At 38.8% G+C, this 18,993-nt stretch overlaps 1 protein-coding gene across 1 annotated transcript; it reads right to left on the reverse strand.

Annotated features, from left to right (window-relative positions):
- Positions 1–4,073: 4,073 nt before the first annotated feature.
- On the reverse strand, positions 4,074–4,958 carry LOC147608669 (uncharacterized). The gene is made up of 2 exons (XM_086788296.1): positions 4,954–4,958; positions 4,074–4,857 (listed from the first exon to the last, which is right to left on the reverse strand). The coding sequence occupies exons 1-2, from the start codon at positions 4,956–4,958 to the stop codon at positions 4,074–4,076; spliced, it is 789 nt and encodes a 262-aa protein (XP_086644422.1).
- Positions 4,959–18,993: the final 14,035 nt, after the last annotated feature.

The raw sequence follows: 18,993 nt of genomic DNA on the forward strand, positions 1-18,993 counted from the left end.
ACGTGGGTTGCTATTCCCGTTCCCTTGCTTCCCTGTGTGGGTGAAGGTGGTATTCGAAAAACAAGGGACCCATCTTGGGTAGAGGAGGAAGAAGATGACTTCTTGGGGTGAAACTGGTCATGAAACCGAGCAAAGCGTAGGAGTTGGCACTCACACTCATACAGATTAGGCGTACAAAACTAAAGAAACTAGGTGGAAACTTATTCAATAATGTGATTACCTAGTCTTCTTGAGACTTGGCACACAGCCAATACTCGACAACCTTGACTTTCAGGTCATCCCCCTCTTTGACAGAGAACTTTTGGATTTGAGGTTTGAGATCAATGCAACGCGTGTGATCACGTGCTGCAAATCTCTCTACAAGGTGTGCCCATCTGTTAGAGACATAGGGGAACTCCTAGAGTTGTGAATGAAACTCTGGCAAAAGGACTTCCATGAGCTCCGCTATGGTAGTGGCATTCCTAGCTTCCCAATAGCAGATGACTTCAAGAGGTGCTAGTGAGGGGTGAGGTTCTGGTTCAAGTCCCTTCACAAGGTTCCAAGAGCCTTGGGAAGTGAAAACCTATTCCATAAGGTCAGCCCAGGTGGTGTAATTAGAACGAGTCTTTTCTGGACATAGATATATGGAGGGAAGGAGATGGTGGGATGTAAGATGGCGGCAGGTACCCATAACCGGAGTGTAAAGGGTTAGGTGGTACTCCAGAATAACCACTAATACCCTGCACCTTGAGGAGGCACAAAAGAAGGTACTAGTGTAGTGTCTTTGATGGGTTGGTAAACTACCTGATACCCCGGAATGTTGGGTGGTAGGATGAAAGTTCTAGATGTGCGAGAGATAAGAGCAAATCAACACAGCATGAAATGGATGAATGAGTGTATATATAATGATGAACTTGTATATATAATGATGAGTGTATGTATAATGATGAATGTAATCCAGTACAAGAGGCCCTGTGATGTGAAGTGACTCTGAATAGTAGGCTGACGAAGCAAAGACAAAGTCAAAGCAAAAATCACCATCGATGATGACGAATGCTCGCGCGGGGACATGGTGGCACTCTGTGAGGATGTCAAAGGCTCCAAAATGTTGTACGGAGAAAAACACAGGTCTGCTAAGCTGAAGATGGTGAAGCAAGATGCTTCGATGATCACAAGGCTGCTGCTCTGCTGCTGATCACAAAGTAGAGCCAACGATGAATATGTGTTGGTAGAGATTGCTGGGCTGCTATAGTACACAGGGGGGCAACTGGATGGTGTGGGTAGAAAACACTCCTACTAGATTGGTAGATGATCATAATGGATGCTATTAGTTTTCGATTAACTGGTGTAGAAGGATGTGCAGGAGGTATAGCCTGTTCTGTGCAGATTTGGTTGACGATGATGTGTATGTGATGGTAATGTTGGTTTGATATAGCCGGGATGATGTTGAAGCGATGGAGCCATTGGTTGTTGGTTGCACTTGTTGATGTTGGAGATCAATTTGTTGATAACGTGTTAAAATGGACATGTTCTTATAGTGCTTGGAGTAGCACTCGGTGATCACATTTTTGGGTGCCTTTTTGGGCAGCTAGTCACACAGGAAGCAAGGGAGAGGGTCGGTTAGTGCAAGAAGCATGTGTCCACATTTTAGAGTACCTCCTCGAGATTGGATCCCACAATGCCACGATTATGAAGTAATGAGGATGATGACCACATGGTGTCCCACGTACTACAAGGCAAAGAAAGACCAAGGAGAATGGACACATCAATGTTGAAGAAGGTGAATACATTTTGTATTCTCAATAGTGAAGTTATGAAGAAGTTGTTGAAATATAAAAGTGAATAGGGTGTGTGCGGGAACAAGCCCTTAGCAAGAGGCTGTAAAAGAGAATCTGTAAATAAGAGAGAAGCTGTAAAAAGGTGAGAAGTATCTACTGGGAGAGAATAAAGGGTAGCATGAGAAGATTTAGGAGCTGTGGAGATATTATGGGAAGAGATGGAGAGAATCAAGCAAAAGAGGTAGAGTGAATCAAGGAGAGATCAGTGGGATTAGATGCTTGGATGCAAACTCTATAAATTGAGGCATTGGCCTAATGAGAATTTATTGGTTTTTGATGGCTTAATGTAGGCATGGATAATCACTAATCACAACTGGACGGAACTTCGATTGCGATGGAAATGCTGGATGGCAACATCAAATTGCAGTGTGACAGACGGCCAGAAAATAGCAACCGAAATTTGACGACTGTGGACATTAGCTGCGTTTTTTTGGATACTGCATTTTTTTTCTCCTAGGAGGGGGATTTTCCAAAGGCAGTAAAGAGATGTTTCCACTTGCACAACAATGCTTGCCCATGAATTGTCGAAGCTTTCGTGATGCCTCACATTTCTAAATTAGTGCAGGATAAAAATGACACTTATAACCAAGGGCTCCTAAAAAGTGAAGAGTATAATCTCTAGAACATAACACCATAGTGGTTGGGCATAACATTGTGAGGTAATGAAAACAATTCAATAGGAGGGAAGAAGACAAACCAAATAACTTTCCACACCTTCAACCAATCACAAAGCTCCCACGCACCTTCAAAGAAAGATTTGACGGAATTTTTTGATGGAAAAAACCAGAAAATTATCAATTTACTTGCGGTTTTCTTCTTCTTTTTCCTCTTCTTTTCCTTCTTGTTAATGATGAGAACCTTCTTCTTCTTCTTCTTCTTCCAAGCTTCAAGAGCTTGTTGATGATGATGGAATCTCCTCTTTGATGAAGCTCTTTTGTTATCTTCCTTTTTGACTCCTTTTTGCTTGTCACCTTCTTCTACCACCATCCTTCTTGATGATGATGTGAATGGCTTATGATAGAGAGAGAGAGAGAAAGAGAGAGAGAGAGAGAAGGGATTGAAGGGGAACTTAGCCTTTACAAGGCTCTGATACCATGTCAAAATTATGGGGAGTATGCACAATGGAAGCAATAGCTGATGGCAAGATAGAGTAACATATATGAGAGAGAGCAAGAACACAAGATGTACAGAAAGCTTCTATAATATCTTCTATTTCAACCACTCCAAAGTGGTCTTGACCTTCTCCTTGTTAATGTCTTGAGTGTATTATTTGACACTACCCCATGCCCCATTCAGGCAACCTTGGATAGTGTCTATCTTGTTCCTAACTTGGGTCTCAACTCACTTTCTTTATCTCAGTTGACCCAACTCAATCATCGAGTTTACTTCAACAAGCGTCCAACAAGGACAACCAACACCGTTGACATGCACGAGGCGATGTTCGACCTGTACGACCGCGTGACGAGAGAAAAATGCCAGTGAGGAGCGGTCTGGACTGTTTGCACTCTGGAGCAGACTCCTTTTGGTAATTGATATTACCTTTTTGGGGGGGGGTCAGCCCCTCTTTCTGGCCCCTAGTGTTGTGCACTGTGCAGATCCCTTTTCTCTTTCATGTTGTTGAAGATTAAAGTGTGTTAAATCCTGGTTCTATGTGATCAACGCTTTCCGTTATGTTACATGAGGCATGGGAGAGGGCTATCGGTACGAGTCTGGTAAACCAGCTACGAAAAACCCCAAAAGAGTAGTGGGATCCATCTTTGTCTCCTTGCTGGTTATTATTGTGATAATTTTCAATGGATTTCATAACGGAAGTTTTATGATTAGTCAAGACACACTCTTGTTAAATATATATATATATGTGTATTTATGTGGAGTTTATTAAAATAAAAAAATGGAGACATTTATGAACATCATTTCTTTAAAAGCTTAAACATAGTCTCTCAACTTTTAGAAAAAAAAACATTTCATTAATTTGGGATTACCTTTGGAGTTGTCAATGAATTTGGGAATTCCTCTCATTGTTGTGTATTATTATGCTAATTTTCAATGGATTTCATAACAAAAATTTTATGATTAGTTAAGACACACTCTCTATATGTATTTTTTAACACAATGTGGAGTTGATTGAAATAAAAAATGGTGGTGTTTTATGAACGCCATTTTAGAAGCTTAATGGTTGTCTCTATTCTGACTTCAAGCTCCATCTTTCACCGGGCATCCACATCATTGCTTTGCAATAGAGCCTGCAACTCCATCTCAGCTGCTTGCAATCTCTGTCTCATGGCCGTGACAATAGGAGTGACCTTCGCATTTTTTTGCATTCAAAGCCCTAGCAAGTTCCAGGCCCTCTTGCTCTTTGTTTAGATTCTGTTTCTCATAATGTAGCTGTGTTTTCATTTGAAGGACAGCTGCCTTCATGCACTGCCATTCCTCCAACCCACAAAATGAAGAAGCTTCCATCTCCTGTCGACTATCTTGATGAGGCTGAAGTGTGGCCTTGGTAGATTTGGCAGTACTCTTTCCTGCCAATGCCATGTTTTCCTCGTAGATGTCAGCAGACTCATCCTCAATTTTTGAAGCTGGAAGCTGAAGATTGCGTAGTCTCCACTTGTTAACATGGCCCTCATAATAGCCCTTCTCTCGAATATCCTGCAAGTACTGCACTGCAAACTCGGCCCAATTGAACCTAATGGTTGTCCCGCTTGCAATCACGGCAGGACTGAATTCTTTCACGAAACCCTTTGCAAATGCAAAGGAAATTTCCATGTTGGTTGGGGCCTTCTGGTATACATTGTAGTGCAGTTTCATCATCGACTCATACATTTTGGTGTGGATGGTGCTGCATTTGATGCGGTACTGGCTGGGATACTTTGTTTGTTTGAACACACTGAACCATTCAGCATCAGTGACCTGCTCCCACCTAACCATTTTGGGATCTAAACCCTCCATGGAAAGGCCATAAGCAGCATTGAACTCTACCAATGTTGTACAGAATTTTTCCTGCATGGGGATCACGACCTTCGGAGCTTTCCATCTCGACCTGCACACATCAAAGGGAAATGTGCTCAACTGTAAAGGGAAATGTGCTCAACTATATTGCATGGACATGTGCTAGATCGACGCATTCTTGCTCTACCACATGGTAGAGCTAGACCTCAAAGCTTTCTACCTCTATGACTCTAGCTCCACCACATGGTAGAGCTAGATCTGAAATGCAATTCTAGCTCCACCACATGGTAGAGCTAGACCTTAAATGCAATTCTAGCTCAACCACATGAGAGAGCTAGACGTCAAAGCATTCTATCTCTACAATGTGGTTTAGGTAGAATACAGCTCTACCACAGTTACATTCAATGTCAGCCGGTTACATTCATTGAAGTCTAGCTCTACCACATGGTAGAGCTAGAAGAATGCATTCTAGCTCCACCACATGGTAGAGCTAGGTTTCAAAGCATTCTGGTCAATACATTTATTAATCTTGCTCTACCACCTGGTAGAGATAATATCCATTGAAAAACCATCACTAGAATACTTTGAAGTCCAACTAGAATGCATTTATCTAGCTCTACCATGTGGTAGAGCAAGACTAATAAATGTATTGAGAGCTCCAAGATGGAGTAATTGAGAAAGAATGCTTTGAGGTCTAGCTCTACCATGTGGTGGAGCTAGAATTGCATTTGAGGTCTAGCTCTACCATGTGGTGAAGATAGAATCGTAGAGGTAGAAAGCTTTGAGGTCTAGCTCTACCACAGTTACATTCAACCTCAGTCGGTTACATTCATTGAAGTCTAGCTCTACCACATCGTAGAGCTAGAAGACTGCATTCTAGCTCCACCACATGGTAGAGCTAGACCTCAAAGCATTCTAGCTCTACGATGTGGTCTAGATAGAATATAGCTCTACCACATGGTAGAGCTAGACCTTAAATGCAATTCTAGCTACACCACATGGTAGAGCTGGACCTCAAAGCATTCTAGCTCTATGATGTGGTCTAGGTAGAATACAGCTCTACCATGTGGTAGAGCTAGATCAAATGCAATTCTAGCTCCTTGGTTCTTGTCATGTGAAGTAGGTCTCTTCTTGGAGTAATTGTTTTTGTTGATGTGTATGTGGAACACAGCTAGATCGATGCATTCTTGCTCTACCACATGGTAGAGCTAGACCTCAAAGCTTTCTACCTCTACGATTCTAGCTCCACCACATGGTAGAGCTAGACCTCAAATGCAATTCTAGCTCCACCACATGGTAGAGCTAGACCTCAAAGCATTCTATCTCTACAATGTGGTTTAGGTAGAATACAGCTCTACCACAGTTACATTCAACCTCAGCCGGTTACATTCATTGAAGTCTACCTCTACCACATGGTAGAGCTAGAAGAATGCATTCTAGCTCCACCACATGCTGGAGCTGGACCTCAAAGCATTCTAGCTCTACGATGTGGTCTAGGGAGAATATAGCTCTACAACATGGTAGAGCTAGATCAAATGCAATTCTAGCTCCTTGGTTATTGTCATGTGAAGTAGGTCTCTTCTTGGAGTAATTGGTTTTGTTGATGTGTATGGAACACAGCTAGATCCACCACATGGTAGAGCTAGACCTCAAATGCAATTCTAGCTCCACCACATGGTAGAGCTAGACCTCAAAGCATTCTATCTCTACAATGTGGTTCAGGTATAATATAGCTCTACCACAGTTACATTCAACCTCAGCCGGTTACATTCATTGAAGTCTAGCTCTACCACATGGTAGAGCTAGAAGAATGCATTCTAGCTCCACCACATGGTAGAGCTAGATTTCATAGCATTCTGGTCAATACATTTATTAATCTTGCTCTGCCACCTCGTAGAGATAATATCCATTGAAAAACCAGCACTAGAATACTTTGAAGTCCAGCTAGAATGCATTTATCTAGCTCTACCATGTGGTAGAGCAAGACTAATAAATGTATTGAGAGCTCCAAGATGGAGTAATTGAGATAGAATGCTTTGAGGTCTAGCTCTACCATGTGGTGGAGCTAGAATTGCATTTGAGGTCTAGCTCTACCATGTGGTGGAGCTAGAATTGTAGAGGTATAAAGCTTTGAGGTCTAGCTCTACCACAGTTACATTCAACCTCAGCCGCTTACATTCATTGAAGTCTAGCTCTACCACATGGTAGAGCTAGAAGAATGCATTCTAGCTCCACCACATGGTAGAGCTGGACCTCAAAGCATTCTAGCTCTACGATGTGGTCTAGGTAGAATACAGCTCTACCACGTGGTAGAGCTAGACCTCAAATGCAATTCTAGCTCCTTCGTTCTTGTCATGTGAAGTAGGTCTCTTCTTGGAGTAATTGGTTTTGTTGATGTGTATGGAAAACAGCTAGATCGATGCATTCTTACTCTACCACATGGTAGATTTAGACCTCAAAGCTTTCTACCTCTACGATTCTAGCTCTACCACATGGTAGAGCTAGACCTCAAAGCTCTACCACATGGTAGAGCTAGACCTCAAAGCTTTCTACCTCTACGATTCTAGCTCCACCACATGGTAGAGCTAGATCTCAAATGCACTTCTAGCTCCACCACATGGTAGAGCTAGACCTCAAAGCATTCTATCTCTACAATGTGGTTTAGTTAGAATACAGCTCTACCACAGTTACATTTAACCTTAGCCGGTTACATTCATTGAAGTCTAGCTCTACCACATGGTAGAGCTAGAAGAATGCATTCTAGCTCCACCACATGGTAGAGCTAGATTTCAAAGCATTCTGGTCAATACATTTATTAATCTTGCTCTGCCACCTGGTAGAGATAATATCCATTGAAAAACCAGCACTAGAATACTTTGAAGCCCAACTAGAATGCATTTATCTAGCTCTACCATGTGGTAGAGCAAGACTAACAAATGTATTGAGAGCTCCAAGATGAAAATACTCTTCATCTCCTCCACAGTGTTTTCATGGATATATATTGTGATTTTTGAATATGATATTTTAAGTTTTTTTTTAAAAGTGTAAGAATACAATAACTATAATTAACAATTGTGGTTTTTGTTGCAGGTGATAGATGTCTCAGAAAAGAAAAGTGGTGGAAGTTCCGGTCAGTGTTAACTTTGCCTTTGCTGCTCAACGACGACAGTGGTACTTAGATATTTGGGGTCTTCAGGGTTCACAATTTAACAAAATTCATCTATTTGTTGCTAGTGATGTGGGCGTGGATACTTTTGAGGATCTAGGACCAATGACTCTATCTTATATTTCTGTAGTTGATTCTCATCCCGATATTGAATCATGCATAAATATTGGGGTACCTGGGATCCATGAGTATCAACTAGATCCCAAGGCATTCATTATTGAACGAATAGTAAGAGACAAACAAGATACTATGTTCTCTCGAGGGTGGAAGTTAGATTGTGCAAGTCAAGAAATAACTCTTGAAGAGTTGCAAGCTTCCATTGTTTATTGTGTGAAAGGCAAACAAAAAAAAGAGAAAATGCCCTCTGAAAATCCAGTTCAAAAAAAGGCAAAAAGCAGTACAGGTATTATGGATGTAGATGAAGCAATTCTTAAATCTACATTAGAGAAAACAGGCTTGGAAAATTCAACAAAAATAAGATTTGTGGATCCCAAAGTTTTGAAAAATGAGGTGCAAAAGGCACTAAAGAGTGATACAGGGGGTATGGAAAAATTATCTAAGTATTTTCCATTCAAGTACAAAGAGTATAAGATCCCTGTAGATCAATGCTGGCTAGCTCCTGATCACTATAACTCCCATCAAATAGAACCTCACCGCGTGGATGAATGCGTGTTATTTTTTGGTACAAGTGCAAACAGGCTAGGAGAGTGTGCATACTTGATGCCTGTAAAAAGAATGCTGGCAAGAAGAAAGGAATTCCAATGAAACTAAGTGAGGTAACAGAGGAGAAACTCACTAAGTATTCATATTGGATTATTGATGGCCAACATTTCATCTATGCTGCAAAATTCTTACGGTATCAAGAAATGGAAAAAGATGGTCGTGCTCAAGACCTGATACAAGTGTATCAAAAAAAGAAGGCTCGAATTGTTGTAGATCCAGAGCCACAAGTTGCGAGACGGCCATATCTGCTATAGCTAATGAAGAGGCCCAATCATTATTTGTCAAACAGCCATACTATGATGTCTTGCAGCACTTGAGGAGTCAGTGGATCTTCAATAATTCTCCGTCAAGGCCAGCATCTAGAGTAATAGAGGGCTCATCATCTCGTGTAGACTGGGATGTATGTCCATATCCCTTGCTCTCTTATAATTATATGTTTTGAAAAAAATACTTGATTTTGATCTTTTTTTCTTAAGTTTTATTTCTTTGCAGAAATTTTTGCGAATGGCTAGAATTACGGTGGGAGCATCCTTCATTTCAAAGCAATCTCACATGGTGATTTACTCTGATGAAGTTTTTAAAGGCTGGCTTGAAATCATGGAGAAGCAAAACAAGAAACCAACTGCCACAGTTTTCAGATGTCTTGCTGGGCTAGATGAACAAGAAGTCAAACAAATACAATCTGAAATCAGGTCTGGAAAAATTGTTCTTTCAAAGGGTACTATAGATGTAGATGTAATTGACATGCCAAAGCGTATCAAGCAGCTCAAGCAAGATAAAATTATTCAAGATGCATTGCTTGTAGAGTTCAACATTCTGAACAAGGACAAACAATGTCAAGATTGGTCAGAATTGACTATCACCTATAGCATCAATGAGGTTGTATACTCGGTTCTTTTGAAGTTATGTGATGTGTATATAAAGTCAAAGCTACAGGTTGGATCAAAGAAGATTGATTTTCCAGTAGAAGCAAGGCAATATGTGGAGTGGAATATCAGCCTTAGCAAAGAAAGTTCAACCTTGTCCTTGGATCTTCCTTGGTGTATTTATGCTGTGAGTCTTCCATTCGACGAGAGTTACTACTTGAAGTGCCACCTCAACAATCCAATTTCCATTTGGTTATGTGTTCTAGATAACACTGAAGATTTGGGAAGAAATATGCATTGGGATGTGGAATCATTTTGCAATCTTTTGAATGGCATTAGGATCATTACAACAGCTGGTAGATCTTTGCCATCCCAATATGTGTTGCTTACCTTTCTAAATATTATAGATTTTATTCACTTGCAAAATGCTTTAAAAAATTTGAGTGGCATAGCAAAGGAACAGTATAATGGGGCATTGCATTTTCGACGTGACAACCGATGCATTGCTGCAATAGAGTTCTTCACATCCTTAGTGTTTTTCAGCAAGGGAGATGCCTTTCAAGGACTAGAAGATGTTCCTGATCTAGGTACACAAGCGACAATATTGGATACTGGACTTCTTGATATAGATAATGAAGATGTTAAAACTATCCCAGACATTGAGTTTCTAAGAATCAAGAAGAATCTTTTGATCAAGCAATGTATTTGGAAGTATTACAGAGAAGGCTGCAAGCTTGTTGATCTTTTCAGTAATGGCTATATCATTGAGCTAGGGCTAGCACTAAATAAGGAAGTGATTTGCCTAGTGGAGATTATTGAAGATCAAAGAAAGATGGGAAGAAGGCTTCTTGACTTTGCAAAGTCAAGAAATGAGCAACCAATTCTGCCTATTACTAACAATCAAAGGAATACCACGGAAAGATTGAGACATGGTGAAGTTCGTTCAGCTCGAGATTTTTTGGATTTTGAAGACAGTATGTAACTTCTTAATGGGCTTTCATTGTATCTTCAATACTTTGATTTGGTGATGTTTTGACTTGTTATATCCTTGGTTCATTTTTTACTAATATTTAGTTCTTTTGATTTTATACAATGCTTTTATTATTTTTGTAGCTCTCTCCAAATTGGGCTTTGGAATCTAGAATCACCAAGTTATGGATCCTAACATGTTCATTGACAAATTCACTTTTTACATAACCAATTGGTGAATTTGGAAAGCCTACTTAGTGGTCGCACAATGGCCAGCTGGTGAATCTGAAAATCTAGCTTATAAATCTAAGATGATAGAGCTACAGATCCTCTCATTTACTTCAATCCTACCTTGTGGTAGATCTAGATTTCAATAGGTCTACAATTTGGTGGAGCTAGCTACCTGTTCAAAGTGGTGGACCAACAATCCATTAAAGTCTAGCTACCTCTTCAAAGTGGTGGAGCTAGGCCAATGCACCCCCCCAAAGACAGTTTTTGCAGAGCATCCATTTAAGTCTAGCTCTACCATATGGTAGAGCTAGGCCAATTCATTTCTAGCTCCACCACATGGTAGAGCTAGTTCAAATGCAATTCTAGCTCCTTGGTTCTTGTCACGTGCGATGAGCTAGAGCCCATTGAAGTCTAGACCTAGAACCTATGGAAGTCTACTGGCTCCACCCATAAAGAAGCTATCTTGATCCCCAACTCAACCATGTGGTAAAGCAAGACTTATTATTAAATTCTAGCTCTACCATATGGAAAATCTAAAACATCTAAAATTTTAGCTTTACCATATAGTTGAGTGGTTTTGTGTTTCTCACCTCCACCTACTCTTGGAGCTCAAGGGTGGATCTCAAGGCCTACTTCCAACAAGAGCTCCCTTGCAAACTGGCTCTACCAAATGGTAGAGCTAGAATAATGGGTGTATTTGGAAATCTATTTTAAACCCTCCAATTCTAGAGTGAGCAAGTAGAATTGATAATTGGTATCCAAACATGATTCCTTTTAGATTACACCAATAAACATGTGTTAAGAGTGAGTGTTACAATTGTAAATTCTTGTAGTTTGAAAGATTGTTGAGTCAATGTTACTTTTTTTTCTTTTAGATCCCGAAATTGAGATAGTAGCACCAAGTGAAGTAGCTACGGAATGCCACAATCAAATTGTGGATGAGAGCTTCTCCCACACATTCAATGATGTCCATCCAGAAGGTTTAAAGACAAATGCTGACAATGAAATTGGGATACCTAAATCTCCAACAAATGAAGTAATGGGTGAGAGTTTCCAGCCCGAAGAAGAAGTACCAAGAAGTACCGACACTGCTATCTCCAAGAAATCAGTGTTGACAATTGTGTTGGGGACCTGAATGGTCTACTACTGAAACGTTGTCAACAACAACCATCTTCAATACATGAAACTATTCAAATGGATTCAAAACGATATATTGTACTAAGGCTAGGATGTATCCAATTCTTGAAGATTTTATTAAAAAATATTAATGTTGGGATCTGGTCAACAACGACAGAGAGTAATGTTCTTCAAATATTGAGAATATTACAAGACAAAGAAGGAGAGATATTGCCTTTTCTTGTAGTTTGGGCTCAAGAGGCTTGCGAGAAGGATAAAAGTGGTAAAATAGCTAGACCTGATAATCCAATAGTTCAGGCAATGTTCAAGCCATTGTCAAAAATCGCTTCATGTTTTGATTTGTGATGCTCGTAGAACGGTTATTATTGATGACTCTCCATACAAGGGATGTGCTTCTCCTGATAATAATTGTATATATCCTGCAAAGTTTGATGAAGAAAAGATGGTTGACAATATTCTCATTGATGAGCTGCTCCCTTACTTATTGCAGCTTGATGAGAGTGAAGATGTGCGTGAGATCATTGGCTCTAATCGCTATGGACAACCTCCAGTATCCAATGAAAATGAATACAGAGGTGTGGTAGATTTTTGGAGAAAGCGCAATTTAAATTGGTCACAGAAGACAATCTACACTGATAGGCTACCACTATCAGAGATTATACAAAAGTTTGTCGTGGACAATCAAGAGGTATTAGCGAGACAATATGAAAACAAAAGAGAAGAGATAATAGAAATTATGGCAAAAGAACAAGTCAGTATTGCTAGCATGAGGGGACCACAAGTGATTTCTCTAGCTAGAAAATTGGGTTCTACCACAACGTAGTTGAAGGCAGCCAATGCAAGGGCTTTCATAAACAAGGTATTAAATGAGTACAATCTTCTCCAACGGGATAGAAATAACTAAGGTACTACCCAACATAAATGATAATTATAACCAAATACATGATTTTATACAACAATTTTGTATTCACAATGAAGAAACTTAATTTACGACGGTTTCTTGCAGATTTATTTCAAGGATATTGTTCCAAGGAGTATTCACTTAAAGAAGCCATTTGTCACAAGGATTGTATTTTTTTTGGAGGAATTTTATCTTTTTGTAATCATGAATTGACAAGAAATTTTGTCCTATTTTTTAAGTAGTGGCAAATGTATTACTCTTCAAATAATTTTATAAATGTTGGAGTGCACTCTACTATAAGGGACCTCCTAATTTGAAAATGTATGGAAGCTTGATCTTTGTCTTATGATTTTAATTCCTACATATTTGGACTATGGTAGAGCTAGATCAATGCCTTCTCGCTCCACCTCATGGTAGAGCTAGACTTCAAAGCATTCTAGCTCCACGACATGGTAGAGCTAGACTTGAAAGCGTTCTAGCTCTACCATATGGTAGAGCTAGATCAATGCATTCTAGCTCTTCCACGCCACCACATGGTTGAGTTGGACTTCAAAGTTCAAACCATTCTAGTTCTACCATGGGATCTAGCTAAAATATTTTGATACAGCTCTACCATGTGCTAGAGCTGGACTTCAAATATTATTTCTAATTTTGCCATGGGATCGAGCTAGAATACTTTGATATAGCTCTATCACATGGTAGAACTAGATTTAAAAATATTTTAGCCCTACCACATGGTTGAGCTAGAACAGTGCATTCTAGCTCAACCACGTGGTTGATCTAGATCAATGCATTCTAATTTCACCACATTCTGATACCTGCTAGCACATTTTGTCGCGTCTTTTTAGAATCAAATGGAAAGAGTCTTTGCATCTTGGGTCATTTTGTAATGCAACTGAAGTCAACATTTTGGAATAGTATATAGTTTAATGTTAGCGTGCATAGTCACATTTGTTTTGTAATTGTTTAAAATCTATCTTTGCATAAGAGTAGTTGCAACATGCCTTTCCCCACATGCCCACCTTTATCATTAAGCATGCTCATTTTTTTCCAGGTCATGTGATTGATTCTAATTGGCAGAGGCGACTTCTTCGTCACATAGAGCATTAGTATGTCACATGTCCAAGAAAATCCAGAGTGTACGAAGATAGTTGGTTCAGCGCCATCTTGACCGTCTATGGGAAATTGATGCAAGGTTGCGCTTTGTGCATCCCTCTGAGGGGGTTATCATATTGACATGGTATTTGTCAGACCCAATATGCGTACCCCTATGCAAAGAGGATGATAGGAGGGCTATTATTATAAACCTCAATGGTTTGTTGTGCCATGTTGTCGAAACCCAATATGATGAGAAGGATCCTCCTTATAGCAACGAGTTGGTAAAATACCCAATTAACTAATATCGTTATGTCCTATGTCACAAGGATGCACATGAGCTCTTAGATTGGTGTATTCAATTCTTTTATGTTTTTATTTGGAGCGCATGTAGGAGAACTAAGCTCTCTGGAATAATTGACACAGTATTTCCACAACAAAAGCCCAAGTTTGCAGGTGTTCTCTCACAAGAGCATTGTTCAACAAGTCCTCTTTAAAAAGCTTGAGACCTTTTGGGGTCTCCATCCTTTGTACAACAAGAAAAATACATTGATAATTGATGATAGCTACTATAAGGTGTTTAAGAATGAGCGAGGAACCTGGTTAATAGTCCCAGAATTGTACCATCAACCTTCCAAGAAAAGGTATAGTTTCTTGACAGAAGATTTAAGAAATTGGTTGTTTTTATGGCTACAGAATGAAGATCGGCAAGAGTATACATGGGATAATGCCTTTGAAGAAAAACCTAACCAATTCTTAGATGATGTGATGAAGAAATGGCTTGAAGAAGAGAAATTGGAAGTAGAGAATAGGAAAAAGGCAGAGGTGTGGAAGCGACAACAGGAGGCTGATGCTGAGGCAGAGAGGCACGAACAACTTGAAATTCAAAGAAAGCAATGAGAGGAGGCTGAAGCTGAGGCAGAGAGGCAAGCAGAGAGTGAAAATCAAGCAAAGCAACAAGAGGAGGCATCATGAAAGTAATACACCACCATGAAGCTCATTTTGTTTGTCCCTAATATAATCAAATGTAGAGGATGCAAATAATTTGGCCTTTTTTTAATGTAATAAAAGTCCATATATTGAAATATGATATTGTAATCAGACCTCTTATGGAGCATACTGTTTAATTGTTTGCCTTTGCAAAGCATTGAACAAATTCTAGCATAAGCAAAATAAATTCATGTTCATTTACAATGTCTTATTATAATTGAGTCATAAATGGGGTGCATCCTTCTCTAAGGGGACTCCTTTTATCCTTTTATCTTTTGGTCAAACTTTGCAAATTATTATTTTTTTAGTAGAGTAGGTGATGACTTTTAACTATCATTTTGACAAAGGGCATCCTACTGCAAGGAGACTCTTTCTATCTTTAATAATGTTAATTTGTAGTAGTTGTGTATATAAGGAAACTTTCACCATATCAAATTATAAATTCTTGTTTATTTAGTCTTTGTTCATTACAATGCAGTCTTAAAATTGGAGAGTGCATCCTACTCTAAGGGGACTCTCAATATACAAGCTCAGAATTCTAGCTCTACCATGTGGTAGAGCTAGAATCCCTTAAAATCAAGCTCCACCATATGGGATGGTAGAGATAGAATTCTATGTCTATATCTACCATGTGGTGGAGCTACCATCCATTGAAGTCTAGCTGTATAATTTCATGGAGCTAGCTAGCTCCACCATGTGGTATCTTATTGAGCTCTAGCTCCACCATGTGGTGGAGGTAGCAGCCATGGTCTCTTCATGGAATTTTGGCCTTACCACATGGTGGAGCTAGTATCCATGTGTGGTAGACCTAAACCCTTGGAAGTCATACAATACGACTAGAATTTTGAGTCTAGATCTACCGTTTGGTGGAGCTTGCATCCACTGAAGTCTAGCTCTATAATGTCCAAGTGGTGGAACAGGATCTAGAATGGATAAGTCATGGATCAAAAATTCCTTTTCAGCTCTATAATAGATAGGTGCTAGATCTAAAGTGAAGAGATAAAGTGATTGATGTTGGACTGCTAGCCATGCTAGACACCTCAATATGAGCAACAAGGCAAATATCTCACTACATTGTCCATTTCAGACAAATAACTACACGAGTTTTCTTCAAAAAAGTTCATTTCTTTTGGGGTCTCCATGTTTTGTACAACAACAAGAATACATTGAAACTCGATGATAGCTACTACAATGTGTTCAACAATCAAGATGATATAATCAAGATAATAATTGAGAGAATAATCTAAGTGTGTGATCTTGTGAGTACACAAAATGAACATGCTTAAAAAGAAGCTCAATACCTCATTCAACCAATACACCCCCATGACACTAGCACATTTTGTTACTCCCTTTTGTAATTGAATGTAAATGGTCTTTGTAGATGGTCTCTAGGGTCTTTGTAATCTGGCCATCTTCGGGAGCGTGCTATTCAATTGTGTGCCTTTTGCAAGGCATTGAACATATTTTAACACAAAAAAATAAATTCATTTCATTTACAATGTTTTATTATAATGGAGTCGTAGATGGAGTGCATCCTACTCTAAGGAGACTCCTTTTATCTATTGACAAAGTGCATCATACTTTAAGGGGACTCTTTAGTAGAATAAGCTTCATCAAAATGAAATCTTTTAACAGTAATTTTGACAAAGTGCATCCTACTCCAGGAGACTCTTTCTAAGTTTAATAATGTTAATCTGTAGCAATTGTATATATAAGTATACCTTCACCACCTCAATTTATAAAATCTTGTTCATTTTGTGTTGTTCATTACAATGGAGCTTTAAAATTGGAGAGTGCATCCTACTCTAAGGGGACTCTCAATATACAATCTCTTGTATTAATGTTTGTAATTGGGGATCTAGATCAATCAAATGTTATATCTTGGTTTCTTATGGACTATAGAATGGCCAAGCGGTGGATCTAAAAATCTTTAAATCCTCCTCAATGTGTTGTAGCTCCACATGGTAGAGCTAGCTCAAAATTCTAGCTCTACCATGTGGTGGAGCTAGAACCCCTTAAAATCAAAATTACACCCCCATGATACTAGCACATTTTGTTACAGTTCCCTTTTATAATTGAATGTAAATGGTCTTTGTTTGTAAATGGTCTCTATTATAACAAACTATAGAGGGTCTTTGTAATTTGGCCAACTTTGGGAGCAGACTGTTCAATTGTGTATCTTTGCAATGCATTGAACAATTTTTAACACATTAAATAAATTCATAGATGGAGTGCATCCTAGTCTAAGGAGACTCCTCTTATGCATCCACAAAGTGCATCCTACTTTAAGGGGACTCCTTTTATCTTTTTATCTTTTGGTTGTTAATGCAAAAGTTTTATTATTTCTTTAGTAGAATAAGCTTCATCAAAATGAAAATTAATAATCGTAATTTTGACAAAGTGCATCCTACTCCAAGGAGACTCTTTCTATCCTTAATAATGTTAATTTGTAGTGGTTGTGTATATAAGGATACCTTCACCATGTAAATTTTTAAAATTCTTGTTCATTACAATGAAGTCTTAAATTGAAGAGTGCATCCTACTCTAAGGGGACTCTCAATATACAATCTCTTGTACCATTGTTTTTAATTGGGGGTCTAGGTTGACCAAATGGTAGAATTTGATCTTGGGTTCTTATGTACTGTAGAATGGCCAAGTGGTGGATCTAAAAATCCTCTTCAATTGTAAAATATACAAGTGGTGGATCTAAAAAATGTTAAAACCTTTCTATTTCTAAGATCAAGCTAGGTTCGATCTAGCATCACTTGATAAAGCAAACCATTTTTAAATTTTTTATAGGTTGAAAAAGGTAGATTCTAGATTAAATGCATTAAATTTTTCAATGTGGGAATGGGATTTTTCCCACTTTACCTAATACGGTCTTGTTTAGATTTAGACAAATTAGATGAAAATATTGTGCTTATGATTATTAAAGAAAGCCTGGACTTGATTGATCATTATGAAATAGACTCTATTGTCCATGTTGAAAGAGATCAAGTATGACAAGTATTTGATGAAGTTATTAAATGTATCCCAAAGCATAAGCTCCTCCGAAAATAAATTTGGTTGTGTTCTTCTTGAATGGTTTCGGTTCTAGATTGCTTTTTGTATTTGAATAGTTTTTTTTGTTCTTTTCTTATATTCTTCCTTTGCTAGATATTAAAAAGTTCATGATTGTTATTAATGTATAGTTTGATTATGTTTTATGCAAAGACATGTCATTAAATATCTTAAAGTTGACTTATGACAATAATAAATTATCAAATACTGTCTTCTTTAAGGAGATGCCACAATTGGGTTTTTTTGGATCCTAGGCTAGCCCAAAATGGGAAGTCCTTGGATTTGATGGGTGGGATGATGTTAATCCTCCGTATATTTATATAGTCCTGGACCCTTATAGGCTAGATGACAATCACAATCTCCTTTTAATCAAAGAGGTATTGGGATTACTAGATGGATTTTACATTGTGGATAGTAGATGTAGGAGCTCCGAGGAAAAGTGTTTCATTTTTAGTGAAATTTTGAAGTGCATTCCATTAAGGAAGTTGGTATAGATAATGTAATAATCTTTTAGATTACTATGGGATCCCACTGCCCCCTCTGCGCACCGGATTCTTGGATGGTAGCAAGGAAAGTAGCTTCGTCTTGCGCGAGACAGGGTTTCTCACTCGGGGCCTTACCCTCGAATGTCCGGGCACGAGACTAAGCTAGTGGTCATTCCGAAAACCGAAATCGGGAAAATTTCCCATGCCCAGAAAACGGGGACGATTCCACCATTTATTTTCTTAACGAATTTTTCTAACGAGGTCAAGATACTGAACTAGCCTTCATCTGAATAAACCAGATAGAAGGGAAACTATTACAGACTTAACTTGAAGGGATCAACGCTTTTTTCCTAATTGAATCAGGCACAACCGTTGATCTATTCATTTTAGAGAAGTCTTAAAGCTTTTATTTAACTACTCGAGTTCTAAGCGTACTTCTATTAATCAATTTTATTATTAAAACTCTACTGATTCTAGCCTAACCCCATCCGGCCCATGGGTTAGCCACCGCCCAACCACTAGAATTAGTAGAACCAGACAAGTACTCACCCACCCATAATTGAATGCCTTTCTTAACTTTTGCTTTAGAATACAAATACGTACA

This window comes from Cibotium barometz, chromosome 52, assembly GCF_041138505.1.
Source record: "Cibotium barometz isolate CiBa-2024 chromosome 52, ASM4113850v1, whole genome shotgun sequence".
In the NCBI taxonomy this organism is placed as follows: Eukaryota; Viridiplantae; Streptophyta; class Polypodiopsida; order Cyatheales; family Cibotiaceae; genus Cibotium; species Cibotium barometz.